Source organism: Dunckerocampus dactyliophorus, chromosome 4, assembly GCF_027744805.1.
Source record: "Dunckerocampus dactyliophorus isolate RoL2022-P2 chromosome 4, RoL_Ddac_1.1, whole genome shotgun sequence".
NCBI lineage: Eukaryota > Metazoa > Chordata > Actinopteri > Syngnathiformes > Syngnathidae > Dunckerocampus > Dunckerocampus dactyliophorus.
The window spans coordinates 9,311,839-9,336,355 of NC_072822.1; the positions used below are offsets into that span (position 1 = coordinate 9,311,839).

The 24,517-nt window shown below is 39.3% G+C and overlaps 1 protein-coding gene across 1 annotated transcript; it reads left to right on the forward strand.

Moving 5' to 3' along the window:
• Window positions 1-71: 71 nt before the first annotated feature.
• si:dkey-178e17.1 (tricarboxylate transport protein B, mitochondrial) lies at window positions 72-24,503 on the forward strand. The gene is made up of 9 exons (XM_054774762.1): window positions 72-596; window positions 12,260-12,367; window positions 13,510-13,609; window positions 19,622-19,760; window positions 19,849-19,933; window positions 20,028-20,132; window positions 21,731-21,846; window positions 21,944-22,017; window positions 23,113-24,503. Exons 1-9 carry the CDS (start codon window positions 485-487, stop codon window positions 23,225-23,227), a joined length of 954 nt encoding a protein of 317 aa, XP_054630737.1. The 5' UTR covers window positions 72-484; the 3' UTR covers window positions 23,228-24,503.
• The last annotated feature ends 14 nt before the right edge of the window (window positions 24,504-24,517 follow it).

A 24,517-nucleotide genomic window follows, 5' to 3' on the forward strand; every position in this document is an offset into this window, starting at 1 on the left:
GGAGGGCGTGGTCGTACCGTGGAGGAACAGTTATGAACTCTTTTATGCTAAAATATAAAACTCTATTGGGATGAAAACAAACAGAAATGCAAACAGAGAGAGACTAGGAAGCCGAGGGCCCCGCCCTCCTCTGCTTTCTACATAAAAGCGCCCTTCCCTTCTTAGGTGACACCTACCATCCTCCAAGACCTTTCCCTTACTTCCGTACTTCTGGGTTGCTTCCGCCACATCTCTTTTAACGCCGAGATTCGCTCGTCGCCATGGTGACACATGATAGTTATGGACTGTAGACTAGAAGGACCCCAAGTTCTTTGCCCGGCAGTCCACGCGTGTCTACTGTCCACAGTGGACGCACAGAGACGCTACGCAAGTCCGCGTAGCTCCACCTGAGAGTCCGGGAGTGTGCGACAGCCTCGCGCATACGTGTTACAACGGTTAAAAGCCGTGACATTTTCTTCTCTTTGATTGTCTTTTTGTGGCACAAATGAGGGGAAAAGAAACATTTCGAAGCCCATTTCCCACACCGAGATGTCTGGCGGCAGCGGCGCCCGCAGGGAAGTCGAAGTTAACCCACCCGGGAAAAGCGATTCTTGCAGGTGCGTGAAGTAACACAAAATGTATGACAGTTTGATAACTTTTCTTGTACTTACTTTGCGTGTTGGTTAGCTTTAAAGTACTGTAATATTAGTCAAGCATCCTTAGTAGTTGCTTAGTCATCTATTAGTCTTATTATCTCACAAAATTGTCTCACATTTCTGCCACCGCTTTCATTACAGTATATCTCCTTAAGGGACAATGCTATAGAAATGAAACTTGTAGAGTAGTCAGTGTACAGCCCGTATAGCGGTATAGGTTCCTTGCCACTGAAAATGGCTGAACACACGGCTTTTATGGTCGAAATAGCAGGCAACACAAGTGAATACACCAGTGAACATAAAGTGTCAATATTTAGTGTGAGCGCCATTATCTAGCACTGCCATAATCCACTTGGCCATTGAATTCACCAGAGCTGCACAGATTGTTACTACAATCCTCTTCCACTCCTCCATGATGACATCACTGGTGGGGCTGGTGGGCGTAGGACACCTTGTGCTCCTTCACCTTCCTCCCACTTGAGGATGCCACACAGGTGCTCAGTTGGGTTCAGTCTATAAATCTATACTACTATACAAGCTGTACGCTACTCCAGAGTATATGCTGTAGTATTTTCCCTTGAGAAGATGTACTGTAATAAAAAAAACCTAATAAAAATGGTTACCGGAATGTGACGGCTGTATTTACTTTCGTGAAAGGTTGTGTTTGTTTGTGATACTAAGCATTCATACCAAGACTATTTTACCTTAGTGCAGTGCTTCTCAAATAGTGGGGCCGGCCCCCCAGGGGAAGATGCGGTGAACTGTCAGGGGGCTCGTGAGAGGCAGGGAGGACTTTCAGTATTAGTGCAGATCTCCCAACATGTGTGAATTTGTTGTACTCAGCATGCAATTAGACTCTTGAATACGCTTGTATGCTTCACTCCTATCAATTTTGTTGCATTTCTCTGGTTTCAGTTTCCACTTCAGTCTGTACAGTGCAGATAAATAAATAGATATTATCAGTTTCTCAATCATATTTCAAATTGGGGGGACGTATGAAAATATTTCTGAAAATAATTGAGAAGCACTCCCTTAGTGGAAATTATGTGTCAATGCAGCAGCCCTTCCTGTTTTCCCCACTTTTCCAATTTCAATACATGTAGGTGTGCATTTGGGTGTGCAGCTTCCCAGCCTAGGACTGTTTTTTTGGGGGGGGTGAGGTCAGCACAAGTGCCGTTGTACCATAGTTGTGTGTTTTGTATTTGTACAAGGAACATAAAAATGTAATGTGTCCTGTAAAGATATTGTATTTATCAATCATTACGTTCTGTGCAAAAACCCTGAACTTTTGACTCTGTACTGAAGATGGACAAGCAGTCTGTCCATCTTTTCAGGCTTGCAGCCGTCGTGTCTTAACCGCAATTACCTGCTGCAGTGATGTAATTTCATTAAATATCAGTCGTGGTGCACTGTGCTTCTTAATGCTTTTAGAGTGATGCATGTGGAAGGAGTACAAGCCATTGGAAAAACAGAGCAATACTTCGGGGTAAAAGCCACCTGCTGAGAAGTTTAGAAAAGCTCTAAAAGGAACTTGGTATATTAAAACGTAGTATAGTTTGTGATTTACAGTATTTGGGATTTACTCTGTGTGTGTGTGTGTGCATGTGTGAGAGCAAGAAAGAAAGACAGAAAGCTAAGACTAATGTTTGTTTTAACATGAACAGTAAAGAACGATAAAGTTGTGTTTAATTTATTATCTGTTTTCCTGGCTGCGCTGTTCATTCTCCATTGTGTTGTCATTCCTGTGACCTCCTGCTGCTATGTTGTTGATCAGCACTTCCAGATGATTGGAGTGGCTCCTTCAGCGGGGTTCTAATGTGGTCGCAACAGGCTGTCACTTGATTTTAGCTGTGTGTGTGCATACAGCAGTTACACTGTTCACGTGTTTGACTGCTCATTGAAAATATAATGGGAATTGTGTACAATACAACAAAGCTTTCTGTCATACAGTAACGTGTGTGTCTAATATTTTGGTTAACAACTCAGTATGGTGCAGTGGAGCTGTACAAATTACAACCACAATAATAAACATTGTGTTAAACAATTTTAAATGAGTCTGAGAGGTGCCACAATAGTGCATTGAAGTGTGCTAAAATCTAGCCTTGATACTGGAATTTATACTCTTAAAAGTTCTTTCTTTAAGCCGTACTTGGAACATGCCATTTCGTGTGTCTGTAGTTTTAATTCTAATCTCTTGCTAACACGCCTCTATGTGGCTCCAAGAAGCGCTATTGTGATCTTTATCCACTTCTTACGCACACCATACATGGTAACTCTGCACTTGTGTAACAGTGATCACCTGTGCAGCCCTGCATCAGCCGGGACTCGAACCCACCAGTCAGCGCTAGCTGATGAGCTAAAAGCCCGATCTGTCATTACAGCCACATACTAACAGCATCATCATGCTAGCTTAGCTTATTTGCTGAAGAAAAACAAGATGATCAAACTTACAGCTTCCACGTCTGGAGCTGACTGACTGATGGCAGAGTTGCAGGCTTTATTTTAAGCTGTGTAGTGAAGCCTGCATCATAAAAACACATAATTCCAAAAGTGACAGTTTAAGCGCCTCTTCTGTCAAAAGTGGAGCAACCAAGACTCTTGGGACACATATTACTTCAATAACATCATTTTAAAAATCACTTTGGCATAATAATTATTTTACATTACATTAATACCTCCCAAAACTGAGCATTGTGTACGTGTACCTAATGTCTGGTGAGGCGGAAACCAAGAAGATTACACATAGTTTTTCTATGGAATTTGCCCCGATTGTTTCATGCTATTCTCTCAGTGACTATGTTGGGAATCTGTCCCCTCCCCCTCACCCCGTCAGTCCTCAGCAGCCTGATTGACTGGCTTGGGCCGCCATGTCGCACCCTCTTCCCTGCCCTCACTGAAGCTCGTTTCCAGCCTGTCCGTCCAGTTTTGCAATGACAGCAGCATTGCTTTGTGGCTGTCGCCAGTCCTCCGGGCCTCCCTGCCAAAGATATTGAGTGGGGGAAAAAATACACAATTTAGGTTAAGAAGAATGACTGTGCATCACCTCTCACAGTAGGATGCTTAGCGTTCTCTGTATGAAGGGAGAGGACTCTCTGGTGCATGCCTGAGGGCTCTCAGTAGACAAAGCAAAGAAGTAGAAGGTCAAAGCTTAATGCACTACAGCCCACATACAGTGCATAGACAGTTTCAAAAGCTCTCTCCATTCCCATTGGCTAGTCCAGCTCCTCTCACACTGATGGCCGAAGTTGGGAAACGGAACGAGGGCGAGTTTTATCCATGCGAGGCCTGAGGGTGGGAGAGAAATGGCCTTCACATTTGTTGTTCCATTTAGGGTCTTTTCTTCTTGCTTGTTTAAAAAAAAAAAAAAAAAAGATTTATATGTCATCCATAACAGTTTTTTTTTTAAATGCCACATTTTTGTCATCCTTTTGCTTTCTCCACCCTCAGGCAGAACAGAGAGCCTTTCTGAGTGGTTGTCTCCTCTCGGGCTCAGAGGGCTTGTCAAAGTGTGCGCTTATTTCCTCAGTTCCTTTCGTCACTCAGTGCACACACCTCCAGCTCAACCGCCTCACAGCTTGTCACGATAGTACAATGAGAGCCAAGCTTGCTAGCTTTTTGTGAATGTACTGTCAACACTGAAGTAATGATTACAACTTACCATACCACTTTTTTTTTTGTGTGTGTGTGTGAATTGATCAACACACTGATTTGAAGATCATAAACTGTAATCAATCAATACTTTCTATTTTGTAGCCTTTTTTGTCTGGGTTTTAATTACCGTAAATAAAAATTTTACCTACACTGTACAGGGGTGTCCAAAGTATGTCCCAGGGGCCATTTGCTGCTTGTGGTTCTTTTTTTTTCCCTTTGTAGAAATAAAATTAACCAAATAAAACCCTGCAAAAATGGGAAAAATACAGCAAAAAGGCACAATGTAAAGAGAAAAAAGTCCATCCGTCCATTTTCTTTGCCGTTCATCCTCATTAGGGTCGCGAGAGAGAAAGTTTTTAGGCTTAAAAAAAAATATGTCGATCATTTTATTTTTTAAATCATTTTTATACAATTAAAAATATGTGTACGTATATATCCAAGTGGTCCCCCCCATTCTTTGATTTTAAGGCTTTATACGGATGTGTGTTGTTTAACACTTTTAATGATAAAGACGTGAAACGTTCAGTCTGCCTGTCTGTGATGTCATAGTCTTCCGGGTATGTGGTGGTCATGGGAGTTGTAGTGAACCTGTGAAATACAGTTGATTCGCTTCTTCTTCTTTTGGTCAGTTGATTCACTTCATTCAGTATTCATATTTAACTCATCTGTCTTTATTTGAAACACCTTTTAAGTGACATTTATGGAGACAATCCGCAAAGTTGTACGCCTCTAGATGGTAGTTTATGGGTCAGTAGCAGTGACACTTAGTGATGTCATCATCCAGTGCGGCATGTCCAGGTCAAAACACATATGTGCGTTGCAAAACGTCTGTCATTTGTGTATTCTTGCTAGTTGCTGCACCACTCTTTCAAATGGCTGCTGCGATCAGGATGGCAAGCTATACCACCCTCTGTTCATCCTGATTTTGTATTGCATTTTAACCAAATTTTTGTACTCATTGATTTTTTTTTTATTATGTCAGCATTATTAATAGTTTATACCTGATTCCCTTACAAAAACACCAGGAATCTGGGAAACTTCACCTGCATTGTCCAGTGTCCAGGTATTTATTTCAGTCACACTGGTTGAAATTTGGCTAAAATGTTACTGAATCGTTTCGCATTGTATCATTCTAAACCATTCCAAACCAGTGTCTGAACCAATATCGTCCTTGAATTGTATCAGAAACCACGGATCGTGATACGAATCAAATCGTTCTTAAAACAAATCGTTATACTCCTACTAAAAACCCTATTTAGAAGATTGTAAACAGGATTCTATGCCATATCTTCGAAAATATTCCCTTTATTAATATCGAATCCTACTTCACGGAAAATCACGGTCAGGTCTGGAACCAATTAACCGCAATAAACGAGGGACGACTGTATATTAAATATTGTGGAAAAATATACTGTTATGTACCGTAATAATTCTTATTGCTTTAATAATAGGTACATGTTGAAAAGGTAAAAAGTACAATTATTTTCTGGGGTTAACAGTATTTCAATGAGTGGCCTAAGGGTTAAAATTATTTGACAGGGAAATGTTAGCACAATTAAACTTGTAATTGATTGCAGTTCAATCCTGAATGATATTTGCATGCACAAACAGAAACATCAGTCACTTCCGTGTCATTGCACTACATAACTCAGTCTACAGCTGTCCACACAGTGTTGGATGCTCGCTAAAGTGATAAATAAAGCTTGTAGTATGATTACACTTCACGTCTTGTCGACCAAACAACCTAAAATAAATTGTTGTGTTCATGTGAAATGAAACATGTATGCTGCAACCTGTTCAAACAGTTGTCATGTTCATGAATCATCTGTGAGGACTTGTTGTCATTAAGAAGAATCAGTGAGCCATCAGGGAGTGTTGGCCAGCAGGACAGAGGCACCCTAAAAGGCCACACCGAAATGAATAATTCTTTTCATCTTCTTCATGACCGTAAATACTGTATTGTACAGGTCTATTTATAGGAAGCTTCCTGTTTGAAGCGTACGTGACTCCTCTGGCGTTATTCTTCATCAGGAAATATGGACATAATCACATTTTCTTCTGTCACCCCCAGAGAGTTTAAAATGAACATCATCTAGATCAATAATTAAACAATTGTGCTACAAACACATAAGCATGCATGATGATGATGGCTATGCATTATTCATTGTTTGGATTTTAATTTTATCGCCTGCTGGCTAATAGAACCCCAACCTTATACTGTATGGAATGTCGCATGTATTTTTCCAACGTGCAGTTTCAGATTAGACCAGATGTGTCGGATGCTCATTAGAAGCACCAAGCAGGCAAACAGGAATGTAAGGAACTGTTCCTCCCCATCAGCTGGTTATTAGTCTGCTCACCTGGCCACTCTGGAGCATCCATGTTAGAAAAGCTGACTGCACATTCCAGTAAACATGCTCAAAATATTGCATTTTATTGTGTACAACAGGGGTGTGAAAAATGAAATTAAAAAAAAAACTGCATCTCAGCTTTGTGATAAAGGTGAAACAGCCTATTATTAATATCAACTTCAGTCTTTGCTCTTTTTTCCCCCCAAAATATTTCAACTGTCGACTTAAATTAGCCGCGTACAGTCATGGAAAAAATGATTAGTCCACCCTTGTTTCTTAAGTTTATTGATCCATTTTAATGCCTGGTACAACTAAAGGTACATTTGTTTGGACAAATATAATGATGATAACAAATATAGCTCATAAGAGTTGAATTTAAGAGCTGATATCTAGCAACTTCCATGGTTTTCTTGATCATAACCAAAATCAGTTTTTACATGAATAGCTATAGCATTGCACTGCCAAAAAATTGAACTCTTATGAGCTATTTTTGTTGTCATTGTTTTATTTGTCCAAACAAAGGTACCTTTAGGTGTATCAGGCATTAAAATGAACAAGAAACTGAAGAAACAAGGGTGGTCGAATCATTTTTTCCATGACTGTAAATTTACTTCTCATAACATTATGACATTATAACATTATTTTGAGTTTATTCCAATAAGATTATAATTTTTTTCTCCAGCCTAATTTTCTTAACTCAATTTTGTTTTGTGTGTTTCTCATAATATTACCACTACGCCCGTGGAGCTACGTACGTTACTGTACGTAAGGTTTACGTAGGGTCACTCGTGGAATTACTGGATATTACCCATTATTTCTGCTGGACTTGTCCTCTGGACTTCATAAGAACATCGGTACAGTGGCACCTGTTGTAGCTGCCTTTGTGTCATCATAGCGCGGGGATCCCTGCGTTGATACTCCTGCATCCAGGCACGTTTCTGCTTTTATATGTTACATTTCCTTTTTGTTTTCATTCAAAATAACAGGCTTTGCAATCTTGGCGGTCTATTTATGGTGTTTATTGAATAATTCCAAATGCAACAATGTTTTACATTTGGTTATAGTATAAACTGATTGATGTTGCTCACTCAAGTGTGTGCAACGACAGTGACAGGGTTAGCAAAGGCCGAGAATGGTAGCTTCTCGGAGGGTTTTGGTTGTTTCCTGAACTTTTTTTGCCCTCATGATGGACTAGTTTAGTAATAGAGTTTTCCGAATTACATATTTTTAAACAATTAGTAGTAGTTCTGAGGTATAGGAGATGTCATGAGATTAGAACATGACCAAACCAAGCACCATGGGAAATGGAGTTGGATGGAGCACCGGTGTATAAGCCGCAGGGTTCAAAGTTTGAGAGAAAAGTAGTGGCTTGTACAACGGAATTTACTGTATATCATGTTTGAATCATGTCATAACCCATGTATCTAGATGCGGATCGAATCGTTTATCACAAAGAGTGATCCAAAAGGAAACATAAAAAATCTGTACCAAAGAAGCCTAATCATATTGCCTGGTGAAAATGGGGTTTTGGTTCAACAAAACAAACCAAATTTTTTTGGGGACTTTAAAAATTGCACTGGAAGACCAACTGGGACGGGTTGGGTCAGAGATTTTTGGGACAGCGTACAATGGCAATGCAATAAAATGTGTCCCAAACTGTACCAAGCTGACCTGCTTGGTGGAAATGGGGTTTTGGTTCAACAAAACAGACACTGTTTTTTTTTTTTCTTTCAACATTGGAAAGTTGGGGTAGAAAACAATTGGGACGTTTCAGATAATTTGGGATTCTGTACCTTTTAGAAATACCATATGAAACTGTACCAAACCATACTCGCTTGGTGAAAATGGGGTTTTAGTTAAACCAAGCTAAAATTGGGAGTGTTTTTTGTTGGGCTTGGGATTTTTCAAAAGGCTAGTTTTCATGATCCTAGACCCTGTTAATTTTACATTAATCAAGATGGTTTTGATGTTGTGTCTCGATAGAAGGCAAGCGTGTTTTTCCATTTTCCATATTAAGAGCGTCCACAGAGTGTTTCTAGCTAGTCTGACAAGGCACTGCCTCTTTGCTCCGAATATCAATCCTATGCCATTTCCATTTCTTTCCTGTGTAATAGCAAGTGTCAAGGATCTATGTGGATGCATCGATTTTATGACCGTGTGAGACGAGTCGCTGGGGGGATGAGGATGGAGGATGGGATTGGTGCTGCACGATAAAGATTAATGGCCATTTGGCACAACATGTATCCCACGTTTGCCCATTCCACTGGAGTCATTTCTGCAAAAATGGACCAGACAAGCAAAGATGTATTGTCCTCACAGGCTGTTTTAGAGTCTGAAGATTCATCATCATGTGGTTCTGATTGGCTGCTAGTCGGTTCTCTTGTACTGTGGACTCATGAATGAGGTTGATTGTTTCCTCTTCCTCGAGGCACAGTGGCCCGATTAGCGCAGATCATCATGGCTGGTATGGCCTGTTGTGACGCTCATGAGACTTCTGTTAACCCTTGGCAGGCTGACCTGCTGTACGACAGGAGTGGTCGGACTACTTAAAGCTGCCGTATGTCACCAGCTCAAAATTACATTTTTTTTTTTTTCAACCAAAAAATATAAGAACACCACCGACAGCTAGCATATGTTACCAATAGTGATTTAACAGAACATACGTAACCAAATATGTCTATGCTTGTCACAAGTAGACATAAAAAAAAATTGCCGTTCTGGCCCAAATAAACGACTGCCGTTCAGGCTGCCAATCACGGCTGTTTTGCACAAATGTGCATGCCGGTCACAAAAGAGCTCTTTAAGAACAAAAGACTTTAGAAACATATGCTGTATTCCTGTTGAATCAGTGAGTGACGGATGCCTTTCCAACATTGCTTTTGTAACAATATTATTCTTTCGTTGCATGTGTGTTTATTAATGGGGCGCAGTTTACATGGTCCGACCAGGAAGAGGGCAGGATATAATGCTTGCAGCTCATTTGAGCGTGAGCGTCCTCCACAACGCTGCAAACAGCAGCTTTGTATGCGTTACGTCTTTATTACGTGTGTGAACTTGCTGAGGATTTTGAAGAATGGAATGGAATGGAATGGAATGGAATGGAACGTCTTTATTACATGTGTGAACTTGCTGAGGATTTTGACTTTGTGGTTTAATTAGAGTCTTTGTATTGATTTCTGTTAAGAAAGGTGGCTGTTGCACTGGTGAGAGTTGTGGACTTATAGGAAACACTGAAGCCATTGCTAATACAGTCGTCCCTCTGTTGCCTTTTTGTTTTTAAAGTAATTAATAAATGATCGCTGTTTTGCTGTTCCTATTATTAGTAAAATGATTCAAGAGTTTTATTGTCATATGTACAGTAAAACAGGTAGTTCTGCTATGCAATGAAATTCTTGTTCTGTTCATTCTCCCAGAAAAAGAAAGAAAGAAAAACACAAGAAAATGAATAAGAACATCAGAAACATAAATACCAATAAATTAAGCAACAACAACAGAAGAGACATTAATACAAATAAATATATCAATAAATAAATAATAAAGTGCTATGAGTGTGTTGTACTTATTCTTGGCCTTAATTGAGCATTTTCAAGCATAAAAATAGCTAAATGAACTAACGAAATGAACTAGAGTACAAATACAAGGCAGAAGAAGCATTCTAATTGTGAATGTAGGATTCTACATTGCCAATAAGTGTTAGTAATTGTTCGGTGAGACAAGCACCAGACATGATCACCAGAACAGGCATTTCTTGCATGTTTAAATTATCTCATAACAGGTACAATAATAGTATCATAATAATAACAACATGGGCTACTGTTGGGGCCATCAGCCACAACAAGCAAAAACTCTGAACAAATCTGTCCGCCCGTCGTGCCAAGTACACACGAACAGGAGGTTTTTTTTTTTACATCTTAAATGGCTTATTTACTCTTATTATGCCTACTAAATTGGGTAATATGATTGTAAAGACATTTAAAGCCACCATTACAGTACATTGATAAGACAATAGCCACTGCAGGAAGTACGCTGTCCAGAAAAAAACAACAAGGAACTGTTAAAGTGTGAGTCTGTGATTTTATTTATGTCTAATATGTCTTATTTTCATTGATTATATCCACAGTATTGGGTAATACAAATATAAAGGTGACTTTATTGGTGTTATTTCATGTCTAGAGACCTCTAATAATGTTAAAAACCGTATTTAGGAGATCGTAAACAGTTTTTCTATTCCATAGCTACGAAAATATTTCTTTTTTATTAATATTGAATCCTACTTCTCAGAAATTCACTCATAGCGGTCAGGTCTGGAAGCAATTAACCGCGATAAACGAGAGACAACTGTACAGTGGTTCACATAGCTGACTTTTATGCATCTGGTTTAATATTGATTTCCAATCAATGGCCTCTTCACAATTGCCCTGTGCTTGACTGGCAATCAGTCCAGGGTGCCCTAAATCAGCTGGAATAGGCTCCAGCTCCTGCATTGAAAAAAGGCGAAACTGCATAGAAAATGACCGTAGCCATGTTTTTTTTTTTTTTGGAAGGCAATTTTTTTACAGCTCTTTATTAGATTGAAGAAAAAGCTCCCGGTATCTTCCTTTATTGATTTCCCTTAAATTAAATTAGCCCCCGCCCCCAACGGCTGAGATGATTTAGTTGATACACTGTAAAATCAATGAGTTAACCTTACTTAAAAAAACATGCAAACCGGTTGCCTTGAAAAAAAAAAAGAAGAAAATTGAACTTAATAGTTATATTTGACCACAATAGATGTTTACGTTTTAGTTGGTACGTTTTAGTTGTGGCTGAAAAGAAGGTAGTGCCCGTTTTCTTATTGCATTGCTTTTCTCTTTCTAAAAAGAGTACAAATAATCCAGGGTTTGGAGGGGCGATAATCCCAGCAAACATTTCCCATTTGAAATTCACTTCTGTGTCGGCATTTATGGCATTTAGGCGTTTTTATTTTCCTGTTTCCTCCATTGGATGTTGTGTCTGCTTGTGTGTGTTAGCAGATAATGTGTGAGTGTCACAGTGTGCTTTTGTGTGTGTATGTGTCATTGAGTTAATGGAGGATCTTGGCCTGTGTAATGGAGCCCCTCCCAGCAGGCTACATGATTTAATTAATGTCAGCCTTCTCTGTATCCTCCTTCCTTCCTGTGTGACTCATCGGTATTGTGCATTAGGCAGTACAATTTTGGGCAGCCTCCCCGAATCTATGCCAAAGTGGCTGGCTTGAGTTTGAACTCCTTTGCTTCATTTTCGTACTTCACAAGCTTCAATTTTGCTATTTTTCCAGACAGTAAACCTGAGAATTCCTGATTCAACCTGTAATTTGTGCGACTCCTCTGACAACATGGCCACTGTGGTTAAGTTTTGGGGCTGATTCACCTTCTCCCAGCTTGTTCTTGTTCCTCACTCGCCAGCACAGCTTTCAATGTTTATGGAGGGAAAGTAATTTTCGGTTTGGCTGTAATGATCCATGACGTAATGGCACCTTGTTGTCATTCAGGGACAGGTCACTGAGGCATGCAGCAAAGATGGGCTACAGGCTGAGTGGCCGATGTAGCCTATAGTATTGATCCATTTCCTTAAAGTTGTTTCATTTGTTTCTTGTATTTTCAGGTGGTATTGCAGGCGGAATCGAGATTTGCATCACCTTTCCCACAGAGTATGTGAAGACCCAATTACAGCTGGACGAGAAGGCCAACCCTCCTAAATACAGAGGAATAGGTGGGTGTATAAAATGTGCTTATAAATAAACTTCTCTTGACTTGGTAATGTTATTTGCAGGTTTTTATTCTGAACATATTCACATTCTGTGTGATTGCTAACATTGCTTGAAATCCCACCATGGGCCAAAAATGGTATCCTACACTATTTTGATGCAACATGAATTAAAAATAATAATTAGCATTGCATTAGCAATGTGGTGTAAACAAAGAATAATAGGCGTGTAAAGGTGACTATAGGGGTTTTATTTCATGTCTACAGGGCTCTAATAATGGTAAAATACATATTTAAAAAGTCATTAACAGGTTTTCTATACTGTAACTACGAAAATATTGCGTTTTTTTAATATTGACTCCTATTTCGTGGAAATTCACTTATCGAGGTCCGGTCTGGAACCAAGAGAGAAAATAGGACAAAGGGGTTTCAGACAATCCAAAAGGTCTGTCCTGTGGGATACACCGTGCTCATCTACAACCATGCATGCATGCTGTTGTTGATTTTCTTTTTGAGCCTCTAACTTGTGGTCAAAATAAAAAAAAAAAAAAAAAAAAAAGTCTGATTTCATAATTTTTTTTCTCATGTTTTTATGATTTAACTTAGCACGTGTGTTCTAAAATGACCACAAAAATAACCACAATACACATAAACGTGTAAGTTATGATTCACATGATAAACATTTTCTTTTTAAACTTAATTTAGAAGTTTTTTGGCATTTATTGTTAATGCTGTTTAAATTCAAACTTGATAAGGAAAACACCAATAAGAATGTCGTCGTCACCCTGCCTCATAGGAGCTCATTATCTAGTTACCCATCATCCTCTGGTGCATTAGGGATACTGGGCAGACTGTTTCTGTGAATGTTTGTCACCTAAAAAACACACACACCCAGGATCTATTGATGTGTGCTGAATCTTGGGGAACATGCTAATGAGCGCTCCTGACAGCTGCTGCTTTTTCTGCTCACTCGTCAAGAGACAGATAAACTCTTTTAATTGCTGCAAGTGTAAATAGGCTACTGCTGTTTACTAACATGCTTGTCGATAAGTTTGTGTGAAGTAACGAGTCTCCTCCATTGCAGAAATGTCCTCCTATTGCACATGAAACTGTTCTTTTGCACTAAAACAGTGACTTGTGTGTTGCAGGTGATTGCGTGAGGCAGACTGTACAGGGTCACGGTGTCAAAGGACTCTACCGAGGCCTCAGCTCGTTGCTCTATGGATCCATTCCTAAATCTGCAGTTAGGTAGGTGAAAAGGAGTGGCCACTGAAAACAGGATTTCATTAGCTAGATCTGTATGAGAAGTAACAGCCTGCAGATGTTTGCTAACCACAGGGTAAAGTAAATTGGTCAGTTTATTGCATGCACCTCCTTTCATAAAACTGATATTGACTGAAGACCATACAATAGCTCCTGTTTGCATAAGTTGTGTCTTTTAGATGTGGGAGTGAGAATAGTGAGTAGAAAGTTAAATATTCTTGGCTTTTTAGCACATAAACAGGTGTTTGTGTTGGTGGACGGTTAGAGTTAAAGAGCACAAAGAGTCTGCCATGCTAGCGTCTACCTGGAACCACAAACTCACACATTCCAATTATTCTAGTCCATTACCCACAATGCAAAGCAGAAATGCCATGCCGCTCTTGAGAGTGATGATGTTGTTGTTCTCTCACAGCAGTGACATTTACCACCTGTCAAATGTAAGCGCACACACACGCACACAAGACAGGGTTTTACTCACATTCCGGTTTAATTTCACGTCATTTTCTCTAGTCTGTATGCATATCTGCATGTGTGTGGTATCTAAACAACCCATGAGTGTGTGTGTGTGTGTGTGTGTGTTTATATATATATTTATATATATATATATGCTGTTGTCTGCATGATGGAAAGACAGGTCCAGTCAGGCGGAGCAAAGATGCCACTCAAACCCAGGCGGGGTCTCTCAGTGGGCCACAGTCTGGAAGGGTTTGTCAGTATGTGTGTTTGCGTGTGCTTGTCTATGTACTGTACATAGGAACCAAGTTGAGTTTTACACCATGGTGGGGATATTTTGTTTTAATCCGAACTTATTGGTGCAGGGTTTTAAAAGGTATTAAAGGAGGTAGTAAACACTCAATGAGCACAGTGAGCACTCAGTTTGTTAGGTGCCAGTATACGAAACCAAGACATATTTTTAGCAATAATTTTCATTGAAAACAGAATCCTACAAAAAGTAGGGCGTACGAAAACCGTGGTTCCACTGTAAAGTTGTCTCTCGCTACATCGCAGTTCGAACATCGCTCACTCACTATATTGCGGTTTTCCAAACATGAATGAATTAATAAATGATGCTGTCTAATGGTTGACTATGGCCTATTATTAGTCAAAAAAGTCAAAAGCAAATTGTACATATTTTTTGTCCAAAGTAAGCATTTTCAAGCATAAAAATGGCTAAATGCAGGAAAATGCAAATACACCATAAGCTATTAAGAACAACTTGTGAACAACGTTCCATCTAAGCTGCGCATGTGCACAATTGTGCACAGCAAATCTCACAGGATCTAATAATGTTAAAAAACATATTTAGAAGATATTAAACAGGTTTTCAATGCCATAACTATAAAAATATTCAATTTATATTTGCGGAAATTCACTTATCACGGTTGAGTCTGGGAACAATTAACAGCGATACACGAGGGATTACTGTACTGTATATCTCTAACCAAGTTGCTGCATGGTAATCAAGTAACGACATGGTTTGATCTAATCTTATTATCAGTCAGTCTTATGATGAGCCGCAGTGATAAACAGCTGATGCCAGGCACCTGACTAATGTGTATGGTTTCAGTGCCTCTAGAAAAATACATGCCTGTTCTACACTATGCTTTCATTTCAAAGTAATGTTAACTTAACCTAAAGGAACCTTGTATATCAGTATGGTTATTAAAAAAACACACACCCAAGCAATTATGATTAATAGTGAAAATACACTGCAAAATGACTACATCAATAAGAATAAATATAAAAATGTTTTCTACTGTTGTATCTCAGTTCTCTTCCAAAGGAATAACAACTACAAACTCAGAAGATGATTGTTAGGTTTTTTTTATATACCGTAAATTGGCTGTTTCCATTAAGTCATTTTAAAAAATGACTTTTTTTTTCTTCCATTACCCCATCACTTTACTCTGCTACCCTCCTTGCCTCTCACCACCCCCTTTCTTTCTCCATCCCATTAGCTGATTGCCTGCGCGCCATCATGTGCTGCACAGTGTCCTACTGGGTCATCAGAAAGACAGGCAAAGGGCCGTTGACCCCTTCTTCTCCTCAACATTTCATTCACGTCTCTATTGCTCTCTCCTGCCTCCTTTACTTAAATTAGGTACAACTGTGTGTGCGGTGTGGGGGCGCAATAACAGCTAAATTTACAGTATGTGTTCATTTTCCCCATAGTCAACCAAATCAAATAAATTTAGCCAAATCCATCTCAAACTGCTTTTGAGAGGAGAGGTGCTCACATGGTCGCTTTTAAAGTTCTGTGTTTTCATGGTATCGTGAAGGGGAAAAACCTACTTCCTCATGGACATGATACCACCTCTGACCCATCCCTAGCTAAATCAAGCCGCCCGATGTAATATGCCCACCACTTCACGGGGGGGCAGCTTTGTTAAAAAAAAACAAAAATTAAGGCTTTGCTGCACATCTTAAAATAAATCCCGGAACTCTGCCAACAACTGCCAACTATCCATTTGACAGCTACAGTGGGAGCTGTACATTTAGTTTTTCTTCAGTCAAGCGAATAGGATAACTGGTCATGATGTTGTTGTTAAAATGTGGGGGTAATGTTAGCACTGGAGCTCACATAGCTATGCTAGTGTTGCTAACATGTGTCCTTCTGTTCCACTCCTTAATGTTACATTGTTGTGTGTAATATATGGTGTGTATTACATTGGACAAGTGCACTGTAACAGTATGCAGTCATCCCTCGCTACTTCGTGGTTCGAATTTGGCGGCTTCACTTAATCACAGGTTTTTATCATTCTGTTTCATGGTTAAATATGGCCTATTATAAGTATAAAAAAGCATATTGTTTGACTTATAATGAAAACAATGCGTATTTTTTGACTGCATATTTCTTGCCAAAATTAAATTTTCAAGCATAAAAATGGCTAAATGAACTAAAATACAAATATACCTGTAAGGCATTAAAAAGACACATTCAAAGACATTGAAGGCATGCAGTATTCTACAATGGTCAGTAGGTGTCAGTAATGTTATTCACTCACTAGGGAACACATTCATAGCAACACGTACTGTACCAGCACGTGTCTTAAATAGCTTCCATCCATCCATTTTCTCTGCTAGGCATGCCAGAGCCTATCACTTCTGACTTTGGGCAAGAGGCGGGGTACACCCTGGACCGGTTGGCAGCCAATGGCAGGGCACATATAGACAAACAACCATTCACACTCACCTTCATACCTATGGACAATTTAACCTAACATGCATATTTTTGGAATGTGGGAGGAAACCGGAGTCTTGGAGAAAACCCACACACACAAAACATGCAAACTCCACACAGAGATGCCCAAGCGGAGATTCAAACCCTGATCTTCCCGATCTTCCCGACCTATTTAGAAGGACGTAAACAGGTTTTCTATGCTCTTAACTACGAAAATATTTGATTTATAACTAAGGAATCCTACTTTGCGGAATTTCAATTGTCAGGGTCAGGTCTGGAACCAATTCACCGCCAAAAACGAGGCATTACTGTATATGTAAAAAGTGGATAAAGTGCACAAAAGTGCTTCTTTAAGCCATACACTCTGGTGTGAACAAGTACAGCTCATTAGTATTAAAGCTACACACACATATGAGCACACACACACAAAACAAACACACGCTTCAGTAGAGCTTAAAAGCACTTCAAACTTCCAGCATCAAAGATAGATTTTGGCCAACACGCTAACAATACAGTATTATGTACCCCGTGAAACTATAAAATATAATATGTAACCTTTTAACATTGCGACTGTATTTCTTATTTAATTTCCTTCACTTCCTCCTTTCATCTACCAGCCAACCTTGTACAAGTAGAAAGACTCTCTAATGAAGATTGTTCAGCGCTCTGCTGTCCAGAATGACTCCTCTCAGACTGTCAGCCAGAACATGGGGTCATGTTCTAAACCAGGACGTTTGGTCCATTTCCATTGACAGTGGACATCTGGAGGTCAGGTTGGCAGCTTTAGACCAACTTGGCTGTCCAATTTAATGAATAGTGTCGTTTGCAGAGTTGCGGTATAATTTTCTTCCATTTTGAACCTGATGTGTGAAATGTGTACGTTTTGGGATCCAAGCTTGGTCGGGTGTGACAGCAGAGCAGATGTGGCGAATTAATGAGCAGACGAAAATCTTGCAATAAAAAAGCAGACTGAGTTAAAAAGATAAGATTTCAGTAAGAGTAATTAGGGTGGCATGTAAACATGTTGAGCAGACTGGCAAAAGCCAGACAAGAAAACACAGCATTCGTCTGTCCTCCCTCACATCTTTTTGATAGATTTACTGGACAGCATCCTCCCGATCCCATCTATAAATAACCTTGTAAAGGACACGCTGACAAAACAATGTTTGATTGCATTGACGCTTAAAGCCCACCTATCCATCCATGGTAGCCTTCGCTCATCCCTCACCAGTTCTTGAGACACAACATTTCATTTGTAGCGTCTTTTATGAGGTCCGTGCAGAGCTTCCAGCACTTTCTGCATTTTAATTATATTGTCGTTTGAAAGTATTCGCATTGCTGCTTTTGTTTTATGCTGTGCACAACACATAACAGAAGGGTATGTTTGCTTTTTAGTGTGTTTTGTAATGGTCTTCAATTTTGTTTGTTTTCTTTTTATATATATATAAGGGATTAACAAACTGACAACATTTGGATTGAGTATGGTTTATTTCATGTCTTATCATTTTAGATGGCAAAAATGCTATGAAGTGTTTTCTATACACTAGAGCACTGCTTTTTTTGTATGGCGAAAATCCGTAATTCAGACACTCATAAAAGTACCTATTTTTGACACACGACTCGCTCCCCCTCCAGACCCTCCTGCTAGCTTAAGGTTGACATTCTTCTCCGATTTCAGATCACCATTTTCAATAATTGGGACTGTTGTAGTTATTAGATTAGATTCCGCTCCAGAAACCTCCCCTGTCTCTCTTCAATATGCCAAACACAGTTATTAAGTGCATTTGTTCTAATAATATAATGTACAGTATATACTCACCCCTAATGAATGATAACATATGCTGATCGATAGAACAGATGGAATTGGAGTCATGGCGTAGAAGTTATATATAAATCTCATTTTTGCATCTCACAGCAACTATGATGCATTCAAGAACCACCGAACAAAGTATGACATCTCAAGGCGTGATGAAAAAAAACATTATCAGTGAAGCATAAAGACATTAACATGTAAAAATGGTGGACTTTTGTAACAGGGATACATGCACTGTACATTTTACCTGTATTATCACTAGGAATGTCACAAGATAAAAATGTTATAAGATTTCTTGTTCAGAAAATCAACTGTCTCAGTAATAAATTAATCACACAATAAATGAAAAAGATCTCGATCATTTTGCTGTGCTCAATATATTGCCATGTGCATGCGTGTCTGTTTTCCTCGTCTCTCGCCTCCAAACAGGCAAGAAGAGGATTCACCCTGTGCATTGGTTTCAGCACCATAACGTGTTTGTTTTATAGAAGAACAGAGTGAACCCTTTTGTCAGTAATACAGTCTCTTTGTCTTGGTGGATGGAGGCAGGGCTGCTAGCATACACACACAGTGCAGAAGAGTGTAACGTAGTAGATTGCAATATATTGTCATATATTTTTGGGGGTTTTTTCGGCAAATGAGATTTGTTTTCTGCAGAAAAATCTGCCTATTTTCTGAGGAAAAAAAAACAAAAATAAAAAAATATATATCTTTGGACTAAAATTGTGCAAATTTGCGTGGCTATGAATGTGCAGTTATCCAACATTTAGCTGTATTTATTTTATTTCAAAAATAAAAAAAAATTCCCCACTGTTATATTAAATTAATACTTAATTAATATTCAATGTGATGTACAAATAGACATACACAGCCATAACTGTTGCTGTTCTCCTTTAGATCACAAACTGAATCAACAGCGCCTCTGCTGGTTGCAGCCAAAATGTGGATTCTCATCTGTTTTGCAGAAATGTACTGATGGGAAAAAAAAAATGTTTCTGCTCAGGTTTGGAGTGTTTGAGTTCCTCAGTAACCATGCAAAGGACGAGTCAGGTCGACTGGACAGCACTCGGGGTCTGCTGTGTGGTCTCGGAGCTGGGGTGATGGAGGCCGTGTTGGTAGTTTGTCCCATGGAAACTGTCAAGGTATGTGACAGTCAACCTTATTAACACCTGGACTAGCATTTGGACCATTTTCTGTTTAGTATTTAACCGGTTTTTCTCATCTCCTAAGGTTAAATTCATCCATGACCAGACGTCGGCAAACCCCAAATACAGAGGTTTCTACCACGGAGTCAGAGAGATAGTTAGAGCTCAAGGTACATGAACATTGTAGCTGACATCTACTGGTCAAGCATGGCAGTGCAGCTTTTAAATAGTGCCACATTTGACCTCCTCTTTTGTGCCAGAAAGGTTTGAGAGGTACATACCAAGGTCTCACTGCCACTGTGCTCAAACAAGGCTCCAACCAGGCCATTCGCTTCTTTGTGATGACCTCGCTGAAGAACTGGTACAAAGGTCAGCACACAAGTCTTCATGTGTACAAAGAGATTGTCGAAAGAGTTTTCTGTTTACTCTCTCACTGTAGGAACTAATTACTGACGTTAGCTTACAAGGTTTGAAAATTATGTTGTGTATTTTTGTTAAGATGTTGCACCTACCCTGGAATCTCCTGGCACCGCCCGGGGGACACCACATCACACTTTAAAACTCTTCATATACCCAATTCCAGCAAGAAGAGACAAATAAATATGGACTTCTTACCTCAACTCTTATTGCTTACAAAAACAGCATCACCTACCACAGAACGGGTTTTACTAGCTGCCTCTCAGATGTTGATAGTTCCCTGCACCATATCATGATCCTACATATAAAGTGGCGACATCATCTTTTAAGGTGTTCCAGTTGCCTCTGTGCTTACTCTGCAGGGTTTTTTGCCTCCATGTTTTTGTTGGGGATTCTACACGCCTTCAGATTAGTGTCACCTCGCCATTTCTCAGTAATATAGTGTCGTATTGGACTTGCATATGTTATGATAACTAGATATTACTGTATTTATAGAAAAAATGTGGGTTGTCAAAAATAACGTGTTAACAAATTTATTTCATTAATTACATGAAACTTTTTAGTGTAATTAACGCATGCGCACCAGACCAAGTATGCGTCTGTAATGACGGCAGACGGGAGCACGGTGGAGCGTCCCCACACAGTCACACAGAGTCTGACCCTCTTCTATAACTTCAATCTGACCTGAACACATCAACAGCAGTACGAGTCCAACTCACACACGTCCCTAGTCTGTTCATCCTGGGAATGACACTTCCTCGTTCTCTTGACAAGAACGCGAGATGAGGGACACTCAGAACATCACAAAAATGGCTTTATTATGTGTGTGTGTGTGTGTCTGAATGTGTAAATAAACAGGAACATGAAGTGGATATTCATATCACTCACTTCAAAACTATTAATTCAGTACAATTTGCTACATTAAAGTATGCTGGAAAATACACTGAAAACAAGTCAATTTACCTTAAATCACGTGATGTCTTTGAACGCAACCCCTCATTCCTCATAATAACAGGGGTTAAAGTGTAATTCAAATGTTCTGCTACTATTATAGAGACTAGTGTTAGACAAATAGATTTGTAGACTTGTGTGGTATCTTTTTAGCTTGATTTGACATATTCAGTTCATTTGGAGCTGCTAACACATACAGCACAAATATATATAATCCTGTCCTGTCATATAGCTTTCTGGTAATTAAATACACTAAAAATGGGCATAATTACTAATGGTGATTAATCATGATTCATTTAAAAACTGTGATTAATCTGATTTTTAAAAAATTTAATCATTCGACAGTCCTAAAAAAATGATACATATCTACAGTATGTAGAATTAATAAAGGCTTCACCTCATACTTTCTCCCCTAGTTGAGTAAATAAATGGCGCCTCCCACTCTGTGAGGAAATATGTTAGTGTAGTTTTTGTAAGCATTTTCCACATGTAACTGCGTCCTCATACCTATTTAGCGCCAATGGGAGTTTGCATTGATATGCAGTACTTACAGTATTAGTAATTATGACTTAATGGTGTGCTTTGTCCCCTCTCACTAGGTGATAACCCCAACAAATCTATCAATCCTTTGCTGACCGGAGTGTTTGGAGCCATAGCTGGAGCAGCCAGTGTGTTTGGTAACACCCCTCTCGACGTCATCAAGACAAGAATGCAGGTACAGCGTTACCTGTCATATCAATGTTGATTGTATTCATTCATTGTTCTAGACACCAGCGTGCAATAAAAAGGAGGGTTTTTTTGTCCTTCCTTAGGGTCTGGAAGCACATAAGTATAAGAGCACACTGGACTGTGCTGTGAAGATCCTGCGTTATGAGGGCTTGGCAGCGTGAGTGATGCCTTGTTTTTACTGAGAATAGAGAAGAACAGAATGTTATTGTTGAATGTCATTATTGCTGAAGAACAAAAACAAAGGAGTTGAATCTCTTTTAAATGTTATTGATACACACTTATTGGCCACTGTATGAGGTATACCTTGCCTTACTCATATAGCTAAATACAGCAACCAAAACATCAGAAACAGGTCTTTTTTACACCAGTGGTTCTCAACTGGTTTGGTTGCGAGACCCACCGTAACCCTTCAATGACAATCTTGTGCTCTGAGCGTGTACGCTGCGCCCCAGGTAACACACACATGCACAGGAGCCTTTGCTATGCGCTGGCAGTGTCATTTTGAGCCAGTTGCAAACAGTCCCTTTATTGAAAAGACATTAAAGTGCAGTTTGAATTTGATGTAACGCAAAATAACATGCTGTGCCAGCAAAAAACAAATGTTATGATACACTTTGATTCACATATTGAAAAATTATTTGGAAAAAAAAGGGTGTGTAACGGTTTTCAGTACATGTTAAATGTGGGGAGTTGAATCAGAGCTTTTGCACGTGGACCTGGATGAGAAGTGGAACAAGAAGTGAAAAATCAAGCGAGTCCAGTTGGTCTGATTCAACACTCAGCAGGGGAGTTTACGGTAATCATTTCTTCTGTAGACCACCCCTCTGCCTGGGTCCCTAGGTCGAACCGGGCATTAAACAATACCATCATACAATACCTGGCAGTCGCGATTTTCCCCACGCAACACAACGTGAGCTTTCGCTTTATCTTGCTGTGTGTCGAACAGGTCACTCTCTTTCTATGTCCTTCCCCTTCCGCTCAAGCTTGACCAAGTCGCCCGTCAACATGGCACGCACCTCGTAGTGGCGTAGCAAGCGAATAGTACAGAGGCGAGATGCGTTCATGGACATTGGGTCATTACAATACATTTTTGGGCCAAGATCCCGCTGAAAACAGCTCTGTGATCCACCAGTTGAGAATCACTACACCACGATGGGAAACATATTGTTAAAGTTATACTTCTCTGTCAGTGTCAGTCAACACTGAGCTTTATTAATGATGGACTTGTTCTTCTCTCTATCGCCATCACTAGTTTCTATAAGGGGACCGTTCCTCGTCTGGGTCGTGTATGCCTGGATGTGGCCATAGTATTCATCATCTATGAGGAGGTGGTCAAAGTCCTCAACCGAGTCTGGAAGACCGAGTGAGCTGCTGGACGGCAGCTTCCTGCTTCTTTTGCTTGAGTTTAGTATACTTGTACTTACCTTTTATTGTCGTAAAGCTAGCTGCTGAGAGCGCGAATGTTAAACATGTAGTGAAAAAAGGCAATCTGTCGCCCTCATGTGGCCACTTTGCGTAAGTGCAACGTTAGACAGTTTACATGGCCAATTTCACTGCTGTTACATAACTTGATTTATGTACTGAAATCACCTGGAATCTTAAAATCGGTTACCTTTTCAGCGATAAATGCTTTTTACTTCTACTCAGTTCATAGCCTGATATATTCAAATTGTGCGTAACTGTGTCAGTCGTTCCTTATTGCAATGCATATTCATTCATTTAATTATATAAACTACAGTCGCATCCATAAACAAAGCCTTTAATAGACCGATTTGACATTTAGAATATAGTAATTATTTTTTCATACAGTGCAGATTTGATTTCCCAGCTTGATACTTTTATTGTAAAGTATTTTATTCTTGTGCCAGATGCCAAACCTATTGAGAAAAAAAGTATTTACAAAATATTTGGTAAATTCCTGCTGTTTATGGAGTATTTATTGACACTTGAATGTTGCGTATCCATAGGTTTAAAAAACAAAATTGTTGTTGTGTCACTCTAAGTCAGTCTGGATGGTGTTAAAATATGTTTAGAAAACAAATATATATCCAATTGCTGTATTAGAAGTGTAACTGTGAGAGCCAACACACAGACCTCAAAGTGCTGTTCAACTTCCGCTTGATGATTTATTTGTCTTTTGTTTACATTCAATTTTTTTTAATTATTGCCTATGTTTGTAATCTTTTTTTTTAAGCAAACTTGTTTCTCATGGAAATGTAGTAGGGAATCATACAAAAAAATGATAAGAAAACTTTACATTATGTCAGAAATTCAAATGATGTATTCATTAAAAAAAAAACATATGAAGTTTATTTTATACTAATTCTCGTGAAAACATGCTCTTTTAGTGCCATGCTTCATTGAGAGCTTACGCTGAATCTTTCACTTGTGCCTTTTTATTGATGATTTGAATAGCATTACTTATTTAACATTCCTGACGAGCATACTTAAAAAAATGTGTCTCTTCTTTTTCAACACTGAAAAATGCGAGTATACAATAAATGTGCATTTTATGTTTTTCCATCTGGCCGGAGACAATGTGTATACACTGCAGGTGAATGCGCGTCCTTGAAGCCTGTTTGGAATAGACCTTGTCCTTGGTGCACTGTGTAATGGTTCAAGGAGGAGTCCTAACTCATTAAAAATGAGCTTTTGAC

Excerpts from the sequence above, each read along its gene's own strand:
- si:dkey-178e17.1 (XM_054774762.1), top strand. The coding sequence starts at position 485 with ATGAGGGGAAAAGAAACATTTCGAAGCCCATTTCCCACACCGAGATGT. Across the intron at positions 12,368-13,509 it reads TCCTAAATACAGAGGAATAG|GTGATTGCGTGAGGCAGACT; the intron begins GTGGGTGTATAA and ends TGTGTGTTGCAG. Across the intron at positions 20,133-21,730 it reads GCTGAAGAACTGGTACAAAG|GTGATAACCCCAACAAATCT; the intron begins GTCAGCACACAA and ends CCCTCTCACTAG.